At 48.6% G+C, this 16,220-nt stretch overlaps 1 protein-coding gene across 9 annotated transcripts in view; it reads right to left on the reverse strand.

Moving 5' to 3' along the window:
- The window catches only part of SAMD11 (sterile alpha motif domain containing 11), a 180,895-nt gene that overhangs the window by 53,668 nt on the left and 111,007 nt on the right, over nt 1-16,220 (reverse strand). For all 9 annotated transcript variants that reach the window (XM_055001074.1, XM_055001075.1, XM_055001073.1 and 6 more), the window contains one exon: nt 5,184-5,276. In XM_055001074.1, the coding sequence (XP_054857049.1) occupies nt 5,184-5,276 (93 nt within the window). The remainder of the gene's footprint in view (nt 1-5,183; nt 5,277-16,220) is intronic.

Genomic DNA, 16,220 nt, shown 5'->3' on the forward strand with positions numbered 1-16,220 from the left:
GAATCTATTGTCTTGCATATGTCAACCAAGGCTTTTAAGACATTTAAAGAGGCCTCTTTGTCCAACACCGCACTAAACCCCAAAGCCTGCTCTATGCATGTTTCATTTGTTCCTTGCAGTCTTCCTATAAGAAGTGGGCAGCAAAAAAAAAATCTATCTAGAATGGCTGCCACCACCCCCACCCCCCTCGCAAGGCACATCTCCCAAATGTTCCAAGATTTGAAGTTTCCATAGGGTTCTGCCAAGGAAGCCGCAGTATAGGCCTGGAGCCCCTCGTGCCCTAAACCCAGGAATGCAATGATGAAATAGATCCAGAGGAGTGAGCCGTAGCAAAATAGCAAAGAGTCCCGTAGCACCTTTAAAACTAATCAACTTCATTGTAGCGTAAGCTTTCAAGAGCCACAGCTCTCTTCGTCAGATGCAATCTGGCCCTGAAAACTTGATTTAGGATACAGCCCGGCTTCCATTCAGCCCCATGCACGTGGCCTATCTTTTAAAATCTCGTTTCTGCAACACACAGTGGAGTGGCTTTTTGTGAACGAAAGACCCACACGCAGGACGTGTTCCTTTTTGGAAAATCCACACTGGAAGGCATTGATGATAATAACTGGATTTCAGAATGGGGGATTCTTGAGAATCTCAGCTTCCTTCTCATAGAAGAGCACTAATGCTCAGCGTAAGTGCCACTCTGTGTTGGCCTCCCGACGCCCCCACTCAACTGCACCTGCGGCAGAATTCAGAGCCGTGAGTGCGTTCAAACAAGAACTATCCTGCCTACCAGGAAGAGAACAATCTCTCCCCAATCGCGCATCCCCTCCCCTGCTTATAGGAGCCTTGCTCAAAATCTCCCCCAAGTGCTGAAGCTTCTGCTAGATTTATTTTTGCAGCTGCAAAAATAGACTGGGGTGGGGGTTGCACTTCAGCAATCCTCTCTCCCCCCCTCCCAGAATAATGCAGCTTCATTTCTCCACTCTGGGGTATCTGGAGCGCTGATCTCCGCACCTCGGTGTCAGAGGCTGGAGGGGGAAGAAGGGAGAGCGGGAATCGTCTCCTGGGGAGAACGTTTCCTCCGTGACCTGCCAGCGCGGCCCCTGTTCGGAGCCTCTGATATGCTCGTATTTCCATATGAGACGTACGAACGTTCTGCTCGGTTTGACAGCAGGCGCTCAGGCAGCCCCTGTTTCCACTGAGATAGGGCTGGCGTTTGATCTCCGGAACGCTTGCCAGGGAGGGCGGAAAGGAAGGTTACTTTGCTTCTCTGCTGGAAGCTTTGGCAGCCCCTTACAGGTGTTTTTCCTTCTCTCTTTCTCTTTCTCTCTTTCTTGTTAGAGGGATAGAAGAGAGCAATTGCCTCAGCCTACCCACCCCCCACTGCATGCACTCAGAAAAGCTCCACAGTGCTAAACAGAAGGACCTCAAAAAACATTGCAACAAGACCGCTGCTTCCTGAGGGATGCTTTGAAATTGCTTTTCCCTTTTCCCTCCCTGCCCTCGGAACATGTGTGTAAGGGAGAGGACAGGACAGTTAATCAGCTGATAGTAGAAAATGTCTCTGAACCCTGGACAGGGAGGGCCAGATGGCACATCTAAAAGGTTGCTCTCCCCCACCCTCGCCAAACTGACTTTTTACTTCCCTCATAGCAGCTGCATAGTTAAACTTTTTTCTTCCGCATTAAGACTGTTTGCAAACCATGCTGTGACATCACAGCAGTTGTGGCCAATACCATAAGAGGAAGGGTCGAAAATGGCTTTATGCAAATGAGACCGAAAACAGCATTTCTGAACGAACAGCCTTCTTAAAAGGCAAAGTTCCAAAGCCCCACTCAACTGACCATTCACTTCCCTCACATTTGTTGCCAAATGCTTCTTTTCCCTTTGTAGTTTTGCAAGCAGTTCTGTGACATCACACGAGCTCAGCCAATGAATAGCTCCAAAGGGAAGGGAAGGTTAGCAGGCCACAACCATCTCTAGCAGAGAGAAAAAGAAATACTGCAGAGGTGTTCACGTCAAGCTAGGCCCCTAGCCAAAGGGAAGACCCAACTTAATAAGCCGCCTCTCACCTAAGCAGCAGGCAGGTGCAGAAGAGGTAGCAGAAAGTAGCTCCAAGGTGAGTCACGCATCCACATCAAGCCACTCGCTACAGGAGAACCGGAAGAGCCCCTCTCAGCTCCTCTGTCCTGGAAAGAAAACGGCTAGCATCCATTCCCTTTAAACCTCCCCCAATAAGGAGCAGTACAAAAATCACGCCGGCCGCTCTCCAGTTGGATTTGCTCATCTGTTGCTGCGGCCTAAAGCCGCCCAACTAGTGGGGCGTGTAGCACTGGGTGGGGGTGGGCGACTTCAATTTGTGCAGGGGTGGGGGAGGGGTGGTCTTATTTGGGGTTTGGGATAAGCAGCATTGATTCCAAAGCGATGGATAGCCAGGTCTCGGGAAAGCCTGATTAAAGCTTAGCTGCCTTCTCCGAGAGATGGATTAAACCGCTATCACCTTGATTAATTTTTCAGAGGATGCCGTGGCTACGGGGGAACGGAGGGGGAGGGAGTCGGAGACAGCCTGCAGATGGATACCGCTCACATATTAAGAGGAAATTAGTGCTACTGCGGAGCAGCATTTTACAGGTTAAGGGCACTTTGGTCCCCCTCCGATAAGCTGGCGTCTCCTGTAGCAAAACGCATTTCAGTGTCCCACCTGGATCCCTATTGGAATATTGACGTCTGTCTAATTGCAACTCTGAGGAGCGGAGAGAAGCGAGGCAGGAAATGGAGAGGTGGGTTTGGGCAAGTGGGGAAAATGGCTTAAGGACTGTGGATGGCAAGAAGTGCTTGAAACCCAGATCCTTCCAGGGCATCGTTGTACTTCACTACCGAGCCTGGGGCTTCTCCACCCCCCCCCCCGCCCCCACCCTCTTCTGCAACTGCAGCACAGAAGCTGAATTTACTTTATTTCGTTTCATTTACACTCCACTTTTCTCTGCAATGGGGACACAAAGTGACTTATAACATTCTCCCCTGCTCCATTTTATCCTCACAACAACCCTGTGAGGTAGGTTAGGCTGAGATAGTGTCACTAGCCCAAGGTCACCTTATCACACTATACCGCACGCTCTCAAATGGAAATCCTGGAATAGGAGCCAAATGTAAGAATCTAGGAACACTTGTTAGTTTTTAAAGCACATGTCTACTTCTTAAAGATGAGTTTGTGGGCAATGATTTGTTTAAAAAAAAAAGACAAGAAAAGAAATTAAGTTTCAAACAACCCAATAGGAACCTGCGGCAGGGAAGGAGGTGCTGTTCCGTTCCCCTTTTCCAAGCTTTCATTAGCAAATCTCATGGCCGGCCAGAGAAACGTCTGGATTAACACACACACCTGTGTGCAACTACCCCTACGTTGCCAAATATTTCTGCAAGATTCTGTTGCCACAGGAATCACAGTGTGAGCAAAGAACAGAAGGGCCAGGCCCCGTATCCAGAATCAGTAAGGAGAGCAGGTGAGGTGGGAACAGCGAGAAAAGGGGAGGGGGCCCAGGGGGTTCTTGGACTATCTGCAAAGATGCCAGATGCACATAGCATTGAACTGGGCCTCCTCGGGCACGAAAATCAAGCAATTCTCATAATGTGGGCAGGACTGAAAGCTGGCTAGTTTGAACGAAAGAAGAGGGCCTTCTAAGAGGGCCCCATCTTTCTTCTCTTCCCAGACAAGAGCTACTTGTGGCCTTGGGTGAGAAACGAAGACATCCTTCCTTCCTCTTCTAGGCCTAGCCAGGAATCCGGCTCACTCACCCCCTCCCCTGTCAGTCTCCCGCTGCTGAGCTAGGGCTCCTGGTTATGCAACACTGACCATGCAGCCTTCTCTTTAAGTAGCAAGAGATGCTCTAATAGGTACAGCGGTGCCCTTCTAGGTCAAGGCTGAAATTCCCACTCTGGTGCTGCCGACCTCAGGCCATTATGTGTGACTTTCCATTGTGGACCCCCTGGACACTTCCCAGCTCCCACAGTCCCCCTTGCAAACTGCCACGTCCTCCAACTGGGGGACTGACTGCAGTTCAGTGTCCCACCCTGGATCCTGCACCAGCCTCCTGTAACACCCCATGGGCACATCACCTGTCCTAAAGAATCAGAGGAGTTAGCCGTGTTAGTCTGTAGTAGCAAAATCAAAAAGAGTCCAGTAGCACCTTTAAGAACTAACCAATTTTATTTTATTGTAGCATAAGCTTTCGAGAAGAGAACTTGATTCTCGAAAGCTTATGCTACAATAAAATAAAATTGGTTAGTCTTAAAGGTGCTACTGGACTCTTTTTGATTTTGTCCTAAAGAAAGCATCGAAGAAAGGGTGCTCTGACTCTCAAAGGCTCCTACCCTGGAAATCTAGTTGGTCTTCAAGGCGCTACTGGACCTGAATCTTGCACTTTAAAAAAGTCAGATTTATGGGAGGCATGCCAAAAAAACAAAAAAAAAACCCCAAGGCTGAACACAAAACAGAGTGATGGAGAACTCTGCAACTCTATCAGAGTGTCTGCTTTCAGTCTTGCGTCTTTTCAAGAGAATCCTCCCCCACGCTCTCCCATGGTAAACTGCTTTCGGTGCAGAGGAGAGTTTCAAAAGCAAATTGTGATATGACGTGGGGGTGTGTTGTGGTTCTGCTGTTTTAAGGTGTGGGGGGAATGCTAAAATCCCATTAGACATGCCCAAGCGCTGGGTATGCCAGAAGTAACTCTTTGCATGCTGTCTTGAGTCCCGTCCGTCCCCCCCGCCCCCGCCTGTTTAATTTCTACTTGAAAAATTTCACCCCTGAGGAAGGAAGCAAGCTAACAACATGGAAGGAAACGAGTCATACTGCTTTCATTATTAATCTTGAGTATTCAGCAAGAAAGCGAACTCCTACAAAACATTGTGCGGGGATGCTTTCATCGGGGCATTAGATGCTTTGAAAGAAGCAGAAACTTAACCAGACCTAACTGACCTTGGGAGGGGGGGGAGAGGGGATAGAAGGGTCAGCATAAATTAAGAGTCATTCTAATTAACGGACACCTCTCATCTCCGGATCTGAGAAAGGAAGAATCCTTTGAGGGCGTATGAAAGATGACTCAGTCGCCAGCCTCAGAGGATCGGCTCCCCTCTGCCCCCTCCCCCATCATAAATTTCATCTATCTCACACTTCAAAAACTAGAAGACTGGGTACCTACCCTTTGGGGACTCACTTCGGGATTTCTTGTTTTCCAGAGGACATTCGCTGCTGCTGTTGGGTGAACAGACTCTTCTCTTGCCTAAAACTTCATCTGGAAGGAGGAGGGGGAAGAGAAAAAGAATTAGATCAAAGGACGGACTCTTTCCCCCCTTTCATCCAGAGACTTTGGAAGCATTTGGGTTCCTAGCGCACACACACACACACTCACACACACATACATCCAGCTAAAAGAGGGAGGGGAGGAAGGAGGGGAAGTCATCTTGAATGCTCAGATATGCTTTCCTAATCATTCAGCCCAAAGGGACACGATAGCCCGTCAACGCGCTGATCAATGACAACCATTTCCAGCCATAAATTTGGAAATCTAGTTTATTTCCTTACTGAACTGCATCATTTGATCGGCTGCCTTTTGTCCCCCTGGTGTATCCTCGCTTTGCATGCCCTGATGCAAAACAGCTGGGGTCTTGGCGGGTGGTGGCGGAGAGAGAGGGAGAGAGGAAATACCCCCCACCACCACACACTCAGAGAGAAAGATCTCTCTCTCTCTCTCTCTCTCTCTCTCTCTCTCTCTCTCTCTCTCTCTCTCTCCTTTCGTTCTCTTGGTGATCTCAAAACCCTGAGCAATCTTCTCCTCTCCAGACTGCACGGAAAACTCTCGCCTCTGCATCTGTGCTGTTGCCGTTGTAGCAAGACCATGCAAAACACCTAATATACAATTACAGCATCTTCCCTTTCCCTCCCCTTCTCCTGCCCTCCCCTCCCCTTCTCCTCTGTACAGATTTAAAATCAATATCCACCCATTGTAATGCAAGGGGGGGAGCTAAAAAAGAATGTTGTTGAACTGGGCAAGAAATAACAGACTATTGGTCATTGCAAGCGTCAGACACTCATTTCTCAAAAGGTAGAGCAACCTCTCCCTGCCCACCTCCCCACATCATACTTCGGGTTTATAGGCAAGGCTGCGTTTATGCTGAACTATTCCGCTAGATCACAGAAAAAGCCCAGAAAGCAGTAATAGATACAGAATTCAGAGATAGAGGAGTGAGGAATATGGTTGCCAGCAGTTATAGGATCAGGCTTTGATACGCCATGTACCCCCTAACCATTCTCCATTACTAGCAAAACCAGAATAAATTAGGCAAAATGGGGTAAATTGCAGAATGATCTATGCAGAACAAGAGAAATTATGCAAATCTGCATAAATGATTTAGATGGCAGAATTGAGCTTTTCTTGCTACAGAATAAGTATTGCCCGTGCTCAGCTCTCTCACTCTCTGTGTACATGTGTGTGGGAACACACACACACACACACAAATAAAAACTAGACAGAACCAACCCATTAAAAATGCCCCCAGAAATGCAGCCTCTTGCAACCCAAAGCTTCTAATCTATCAGCTTCATATCTGGTTTTCAGAGCAACAGCTCCAAGTATAAAATTGGTTTGTTTGTTTGTTTATAGTCCGCCTTTCTCACTGAGACTCAAGGCGGATTACATAGTGTGAGATTAGTGCAATCAGTAGCAAGAACAAGGGCAGGCATTTCCATACAGTGTCACGAACATTTCCATAAACAATGTCATAGGGCAAATGAATACAAAGACATAGCATTAGCAAGGATCCAATACGGGGTTGAAGAATTGCTGAAACAGAACATAATCAGTTCTAGGACTGATGTTAGACAACAGGAAGCACAGCTAGTATATAGGAGTATGTAACAAATTACAGTTTGAACTTCTTCCAAGCCCCTTCCCCCATCTTAGCCTTCACTTACGGGCCATGCATGGCCTTCATATCTTATCACCAATCCCACCCATAATTTTGCAATCAGCGAATGGAAGCTCCCTCAATCAGCACCAACGCACTGTTTCCAAACACACTTTCTCGCTGAGACTGGAGGTAGATTACAACAGTTAAAATAGTTGCATGTCCCACGTGGCTTCTCACCGAGTTCTGCGGGATAAAGTCCCACAGGATGCAATCTGGACTCAGTTGAGAGGTGGACAACCTTGCAACCCTAAGCTCCCCTCCACAGACTCGTTAAGATTACCAAAACCAAGGGGGAGAGTTAGCCCCCTCCCCAACAGGCAACTAGTATGGCATAAAGATGGGCATTTCACCAAGCACCGTAGACACAGCCCAGGCAACCCACGGGCCAGACCCAGCGGGCAAAGCATTCAGGTTGCCAATTCTCTCCTGGGAATTTGCTCCGGTGCCTTTAACGGGGTATGGCAGGGAGAAATTCAGCAAGGCTGAAGTGCAGCTTTGTCATGGGAAAAGCTGCCCTTCTAATGAGGCATATCCTGTGAACTGCACAGACAGACGTAAGGACCCATAGCAACAGCGGTGGCAGGGGGGGGGCAGTCGGGACAAGGAGGCCATTCACACCAAGCTACCCCTGGCCAAGTATGAAGGGCACAGCAAGCAGGAAGAGGTCTGCGCCCTGTTGCTCTGGGCAACGCCTGGGACCGGCCCTCCTGTTCAGTCCCTTGCCATGGCACGTGCAGACAGTTTGTGGGGGGGGGGGCCTAGGAACCACATCCCTGGCAACAGGCTTGTCTTCTCCTCCCCGCCAGCCCCATTAAGCCAGAGGCAGCACCGGATTCCAGCCTCCTGACAGTCAGCCAACTTCTAAAGCACAATGGCTTGGCAGGTGAAAGGCGCTCAGTGGGTTCCGTGCGGCCGCACGCCATCTCTCGGCTGCTGGGCTCTGCCCTTTGCCGGCAGGGCTCAGGGGGACAAAGGGAGAGAAAGGGGAGAGGTCATGGGAATTACAGGGTGTAATTGAACAGAGCGAAGCCAGGATGGGGAGAAAGAAATGATTAGAGAGGAGAGTCCGGGCGGAGGAGATTAGGCCTCTTCACTTCAATTGGTGCGTGATGCTCAGTGGCCCCCGCCACCCCCCTGCCTGCCCTTGGCCAGCCTTCCTTTGCTCTGTGGTCCACAGCCCTCCCCCCACCCAATAAAGCCTTTGGTTTTTAGTCCCCTTTCCTCCCACAGCCCCGATGACCCTACCCCCCTGGAGAAGGGCTCCCCCCTCCCCTCTCTAAACCCCACCCCTCCTCCACTTGTCCTTTACTGCCTCCCTGAAAACATTTTTATGCCACCTCTCCACGGAAAGTCACCCGAGGTGGCTTGACAGGACAAAACTATAATACGTTTGCTAAGTTACTTTGAGGGAAATAAAAAACAAAACCGCGCAATCCCATGGAAAAATTCCTCTAAAACGTCAGCCTGAAAAAAAGCCGAGCACCAGCTATCACAGATGCAAAACGTATTAAAAGAAAAAAAGCGGCATCCCCGACAAAAGCCAGATTCAAGAGGCGCAAGGCAGTGCTCCTCCTGACCACGGCCTGCTGAAGACCTCTGTGGGAGAAGAAGATCCCGTGCTCAGAATGTTTCTGGCTCACAGTTTGGAAGAGGCAGAGAAAGCTTTGCTCTCTGATTCCTTAGACTGGGTTTAATTACACAAGCAGCTCTGGAATGCTTCCCCCAAAGTCCCATCGAAGGAGCACAGGGGAGGGAAAGGGGTCACTGCAGAGGCATCTGCCAGGTTCACCTGCAATAAGGCTGTTTATGAGAAGAGGTGCGCACACATGCCCTGTGAAATGCATTTTTATAGCATGTGCCAGGCCATAAAAAGGTGGTAAAAATTCACAGTATGGAAAACAAGCCCAGCTATTCCTCTTTGTGATGAAGGAAGAGACGAAGGCTAATTATGTATGCCATGCACACGGATGTCACATGTGGTGAGCTGCGCTTGGAGGTTTCTCTTTCATTCTAAGATGAAACGTATTATTCATATGCTATATGCGCCAACATAGGTTCAGTGCAGATACCGCACGAACCAAAGTTAAACCTGAACAAGTCCCCTGTCTTAACCAAGATGAACAAACTTAATTCATGACACAGTTTATCAAATGACTCAATGCAAGCTGTAGCATGAACCATGGTTAACGCCAAACAGGGTCCCTGTCTTAACCAAGGTTGGCAAACTCATTTCACACCTTAGTGAAGATGGGAATCCTGCTTAGCATTAACCACATCTAAACCATAGTTACAGTCAGGGCTTTTTTTCTGGGAAAAGAGGTGGTGGAACACAGTGGGTTGCCCTTGGAGAAAATAGTCACATGGCTGGTGGCCCCGCCCCCTGATTTCCAGACAGAGGGGAGTTGAGATTGCCCTCCGCGCCGCTCAGCAGTGCAGAGGGCAATCTAAACTCCCCTCTGTCTGGAGATCAGGGGGCGGGGCCACCAGCCATGTGACCATTTTCAAGAGGTTCTGGAACTCCGTTCCACCGCGTTCCAGCTGAAAAAAAAGCCCTGGTTACAGTTAACAAAGGAGTGGAGAACGGAATCTGTGTCAGAGAGGTTAGGAAGTCTTGCTGAGACGAGCTACTCCGTCCTGTGCAAACCATGGCTGTTTCCCCACGTCTTAAAAATAGCGCCCTGCTCATGGAACTCTGGTGGCTCTTTCATGCAATTTCTGACATCACCATTTCCAAAATGGAGGCAGGCAGTTACGATACCATTTTCATGGCATGGGGAAAAGGCCCATGGTTTGCAGTCTGAAAGAACCACTCTGGGTTCTCTTTGGTAGAATCCTAGAGCCTGTTCCCACGTGCTGGACATTCACTAGACGTTCATTTATTTGTTTGCGGCCATCGACCATTAAGAACCATTAATATATATTTACAACAGTCGCAAATAAAACGGAAACCACATAAGATGATATGATAAAGCCAAAGAATCTAGACTGTCTAGAAAGAAGACTATGTCCTTCACTTGAGAAGTATTTGGAGATTTACTCTCTTTTTCCTCAAAAGCTAAAAGAGCAAAAAATGTAATCGAGGCAGCTGCTAGCGAACCTAACGTTCGCTTAATGAGGATGACTGAAAACACCCAGCGTCTCAAACAGTGAGAGAGCTTCATTCCTAAAACATGTTTAAATCCAAGGCTGTTGGAACTAGGGGTGCCAGACCCCCGGTGGGGGCAGGGGATCCCCCACCCTCGCCACCCACACCCTGCCCCCACTTACCTGGCCTGTGGGGTGTGTGCACACTCTGGGCACGCTCCCCTGCAGAACTGTGCACTCCTGTGGATTGGGCCCATTTTGGGACGCTGCGGTGCGCAGGAGGGTTTCTGTGCTCCGCAGCGCCTCAAAATGGGCCCATTTTGCCCCAGATTGGGCCCGTCTTGAGCTGCTGTGGAGCGCGGGAGTGCTCCTGCGCACCGCAGCGCCTCAAAACAGGCCCGATCCACGGGCACGTTTTGGGCCACTGTGGAGTGCAGAAGCGTTCCCGCGCTCCACAGCAGCTCCCAACGCAAGCCCCTGCAGAGCATGAGAGCACGGGGGGGAGGGGCGCTGCGTGATGACATCACTTCCCAGAAGTGCCGTCATCGTGCTTTGAGGGAGTGCACACACCCCTCGGAAGAGAGGTAGGAGCCAGGCCCTGATCCCCCACTGGGAGACTGAGGGGGCCTGGCAACCCTAGTTGGAACGTACTCATCTTTGTTTTGTGTGTCCTTTCTGAGCGCCTTCCAGAGAACTACAACCACTTCCTTCACCTAATCTCAGAATAGCATCCACAGGTGCCAAGTCAGCTTCAGAACCAAAACTTTACAAGCCCACAAACATTTTTGCTAGCCCATGGGTTTTCCTACAAATATGCTAGCCGCACATGGACTTTGGGGGGAAGGGCTCAAGTTCTTCCCGCTGATGGATGCTTTGCGGCCTGGTCACCTGGAAACAATTTTCACTCCTTGCAGGCAACCAGAAGAGCAGTTATTTACAAGCCTGAGCCATCGCAGCACGCTCAAGTACAAAATAGGCCCTCATGCTTGCAGGTACTTCGCCTGTAGCTCCTCAGCCCTGTAGCCATTGCCATGGCGACGTGCGAGGCCCACGCCAGCAAACCGACACATCTTCCGCTACCAGGCCTGACAGTTCCGTAGTGACCATTACCATTTTATTCTGTAAAGGCCTCGGCCTCTCTCCATGTGGCTCTGAAGGCAGCGGTGAAGAGATAGCCGTTCCACAGGGGGAGCTGCCGGCGGAGCCGTGCCCTTCCCCGTCACTTAAACGTCCGACTGCGCTCATTCAGCCCCCACCGGCCGGTGACAGGCTTTGACAGCCAGACTCCTTAATTCCTTTTTCTTATTCCCTTAATCTGTCATCTTTATCAGGCCGGGGAAGTGCCAAGCGGCGTGCAGGAGCCCCAGCCCCGATCAATCTCCACATTACAGCTGACAGAATGGTGCTAATAACTTATTGATCTCGTGTTTGCCGAGCCCCACCGGGGCCGAAAAGGCTGCCATTGATTGGCTTGAGGGAAAAAGAACCTCTCGGCTGAGTGCGGAGCGGAAAGCCTTCAAATTGTCTTCTTCCCAAGTTGCTCAAAGACAGAGCGAGGGCAGCAAAGAGAAGGTAGAAGGGGGGGGACAAAAAAAGGGGTTGGGGGGACAGAGAGAACATGGGGAGTGAAGAGGGAAAGAGGAGGAATGCGTTTTTTAAAAAAAATTCAGACCATGAGGCCTATTTACAAGCCCCTGCTTGAGGTGGAAGGGTCACCACAAGGTGGGCTTCTCTCTGAACAGATGCTGTGAAGCAATCCTGTCAAACTTTTGCATTTCTTGGCACCCCTCAGACTGCGCTACGGAAAAGAGCTTGGGAGTGTTAACAAGACAGGTTTAGCCCATGAATATAGAGCAGGGCTTTTTTTTCAGCTGGAACGTGGTGGAACGGAGTTCCGGCACCTCTTGAAAATGGTCACATGGCCGGTGGCCCCGCCCCCTGATCTCCAGACAGAGGGGAGTTGAGATTGCCCTCCGCGCGCAGCAATCTAAACTCCCCTCTGCCTGCAGATCAGGGGGCGGGGCCACTGGCCATCTGACCATTTTCGCGGAGGGTGATTTAAAAAAAACTCCCCCCTTGTTCCAGCTGACCCAAAGTGACATTGTTGTGCAGTCCTGGGAGCGTGCACACACTTTGCACGCGCACATGTGGTACCAGGGGCACCACCTCCCGCCAGGAGTTGCCCCCTGTGCTGGCAACCCACTGAGTTCCACCATCTCTTTTCCCAGAAAAAAGCCCTGATATGAAGGCTATTATATTGTAGGGAGGGGCTCTCAGATGCTTCGCTAATGAGTTAAGGACCATAGACTTCCCCGCTATGTTGCCTTACATACTACCTGTTGTCTTAAACATGTGTCCCTATGAGTTACTTCTGAGTTACTTAAACTCTATGAGTTACTTAAACATGTGTCCCTATGAGTTACTTATGTGGTCTAGAATTGCTTATGTTCTGTTTCGGCATTTCTTCCACTCTGTATTGGATTCTTGCTAATGCTATGTCTTTGTAAACTTTATTTTACCCTATGGCATTGTTTATGGAAATATCCTTGATATTGACTGTGCTAATCTCACACTTGAGTCTCAGTGAGAAAGGCGGACTATAAATGACATTAGACAGACAGACAGACAGATAATGTTCCCTCCAAGTGATCCTTCCATCTCAGAAAGAGTCACGCGAACAGAGGGAGAAGCCCGCTGTAAAGGAATGGAAGAGGGTATGGCAGAAGATTGACCAGCCAAGAAATGCCAGGCAAAAGCAAAGGGGAATGGGAGCATGTTTTCAGATGCTCTCTCACTCAGGCATCACTCACCTGGTGTGTGCAACGGCACCTGAGATACCCAAGATTGGTATGGAGATGCTGCATCCATGTGTGCTCAGACACAGGGCACAGGTAACGCATTTTTTTTAAACGTGGCACCCCTAGGGGCCATAGCGCCTGCCAATATGCTTCTTGGCGCTCATTTCCTTCTTCCCTAAAGCACAGGAGGTGCTTCAGAAGAGACAAGGAGGCATTATTGTTGTGTCTGTCTGGAGCACCCTTCCAGAAGCAGCTGACTCCATCATAGGAAGATGCTCGGCTTGGAACCTCCCAGTATTTTGTTTCTGGGCCATGTGTTGGGATTTTTTCAAGTGTCATTCTCGTCAGTCATGAAAGAGTTAATTTGCTTGTGTTTAGTTAGTTTGCATGAGACCAGTTAGACGTTGAGTTGTTCTTCCCGCCAGGGTAAAAGGGGAGTTGCATGCTTAATGAACAGATCTAGCATTGATTATTGGCTGACCAGTTTTATTGTGGGGGGGAGCAATCGACATTCTTTCCTATTCTCAGGACACCACTGCTCTCCAGTTAGTTAGACTGTTACCTTTAGTTCATCAGGATGTAGGAACTAAGCTAGCTATTCTTTATTTTATTTCCAATGTACCCTATTTTTCCCTATATGTAGTAAACATTTATTCTAGAAGCTGAACACACGTGTCTGTGATTCTTTATCTGCTGTGCAAATAATTTCTGCTCTGCAACAATACTTATCCAACACCGTGCCCCCACTGGCAGCCATTTCTGGGTGGTGCCCACTGCCTCTTCTCAAAATTCCAACTGGCTCAACAAGGTTGGGTACTCCTGATATAGGGGAAGCAAGGCCTTAAGATGCAGTGAGAGACAAAAGAAGGCAAGCCATACATAAGGCTTAGAAGGGGAACAGGACACAATTCTAAAAGTGGAGAAAGAAGAGAAAAGGACAGGAAATGCAAGCTAGGGAGAAATTGAAAAGGGGTGATTTGCACGGGGAAGTCTCCCCTGAGTTCCTAATTGGTTGGGCTCTCCACCCCCCACCCTGGGACGCAGCTGCTCCCCAGCCAATTAGTTTCCCACTGCTAGAAAGAGCACAGCATCAGCCAAATGCCGCCCTGGCAGCCGTGTTCAATACCTCGCCTGGGGTAGGGGGGAGATGGGTCCCTGGTTAATTTATGAGCAATGGCCACACTGTGTGCTTAACCCTTACATCTCCATGGCCTTCAGGCCCCCCAGCTCAACTCTGAGTCTCTGGCAAGGCAATCTTAACTGAATAACAAGAACCTCAAACTATGTTTTATGTTCTGTAATTTTACATGTTCTACCCAAAGGAACACTTTTTGGATGTTCTGTGCTGGTCTTTGACCGTAATAATTAGCTAGATCCAAAGGAGTTAGCCGTGTTAGTCTGTAGTTGCAAAATAATAAAGAGTCCAGTAGCACCTTTAAGACTAACCAACTTGATTGTAGCATAAGCTTTCGAGAATCAAGTTCTCTTCATCAGGTACATCTGACGAAGAGAGCTGTGTTTCTCAAAAACGTATGCTGCAATCAAGTTGGTTAGTCTTAAAGGTGCGACTGGACTTTTTAATAATAAACTACTGATTGATTGACATGAACCTCACAATGCATGAGGCACTGGTTTGATTTGTTTCATCAGAATATTTGGAAATCAAGCACGCCCGTTAAAATGGGACCTCGTTTTTCCCTTGTGAGGAAGGCAGAGAGAACATAGCTTCTCAGATAGTTGCTATGGCTTTGAACTCTCCGGAGAAGCTAATTCACTAAGGAGTGAAATGTTTTGGGGAAATGGTGAAGTTCTTCTAAAATGAGTACATTCAACGTATTTTGAGCTTCACGCGACAACCAGGGCACGAACCCTTTCAGAGCATAAAAGCAAGAATCAGCCCATAGACTGGCTTCTAGACAGGAAACGGGTATTCCGCTCTCTGACGAATAAGGAATCGCCCTCAAGTGGCCTTGGGTAAGTCTCACAGTCCACAACTATAATCTACACAGAACTACAACTGAAGGGACAAGCATGGAAAAGTAGCTTGGGCAGTGTAAAATGCTGCGGCAATGACGAACAAGAAAAACAGGGAACAGTTGATTAAGGAGAATGACTTTCCATACAAATAATAAGCATTTTTGTTCCACTTTCATCGATATGTAACCTCTGAAGCCCAGTGCAGACATAACATTCCTGGAGACAACTCGTCATGGTTGGAAGAGCTCTCATATGCTCTTTAACACCCTACTCCTGAAAGGATTCTACCCTCCCACTGTTCGGAGCTAGCCATGGCACAGGCTAGCCTGTGCTAATGTAAATGTTAACCATCACTGGCTTTAACCATAATTTGCAAGCCATCTTCTAGCTCTGGTTGAAAATTATGGCTTAGAGACAAACATGAACGCAGATCTAACGGTGCACCCTGGGACCGAGCTCTGAAAAGGAAGGGAGTGGGGAAATTCATGCATCAGAGAGAAATACAATCCAGCAGGAGGGGCCAAGCATCAACCATGGTTAGGAAGAGTCAGATCGGTTGAGAAGAAGAGCCTAAGAGGTAATCTTTCAAGCACAGTACTAAGGAGCTCCTTTCATTTACCTATCAACACACACAAATCTCAGTTTGCAGCAAGATTTCGGGGGGGGGCATTCTGCCCCTTGGAATTAAACAAAAACTCAGACATTATGTGAAGAATCTTCACCACAACAACAATATATATATATTTGGCATTCTAGCAACTCTGAGGGCGAAGCTACAAGTGACGAATGCCACTTGAACGGCAAGTGTATTTCTCCCTGTTCACTTGCGCTCCACTCAATCCACTCGCCGTTCAAGTTGTAGCTTGGCCCTGAGTCGCACCTGAACAGGGAGGTGAAGGAGGCAACCAGAACACCTTTACTTTTGCTAAGATAGGCCCAGAACATTCTATACCAGTTTTCACAACACTCCTTTCTTCTGATATGTAACCTTCCATATGCACCGATGCAGATTAGAATCCCCACTTCACCCGCAATTATGCACCAAAAGGGGTGAACAAATGCCACTTTTAACAATCCCATGATAAGAAACAGGACAAGGTGGTTGCAGATTGTTCATGGGGTAACAGATCTCACGGTATGACCTTAAGTACATATTTCCGCCTGGAAACAGCCTCTCCTGTCTTCCACACTCAGTTAAGCGGAGTTTCATGCCAGTCTGGGCCTTCATCGTGGACCTTTTCACCAAGGAGCTTCCTCTTGAGGAATGGCAAATTACACAGTGTGAAATGAGCTGGTTAAATGGCACCGACCATATGACCTCCCTTCAGCTTTGACACTGTTATTGGGTGACAGAAGCAACGTTCTGTATTAATAATCCCAGCATGTTAGAACCCGAGTTTAACATTATAC

This window comes from Eublepharis macularius, chromosome 17, assembly GCF_028583425.1.
Source record: "Eublepharis macularius isolate TG4126 chromosome 17, MPM_Emac_v1.0, whole genome shotgun sequence".
Classification (NCBI taxonomy): Eukaryota; Metazoa; Chordata; class Lepidosauria; order Squamata; family Eublepharidae; genus Eublepharis; species Eublepharis macularius.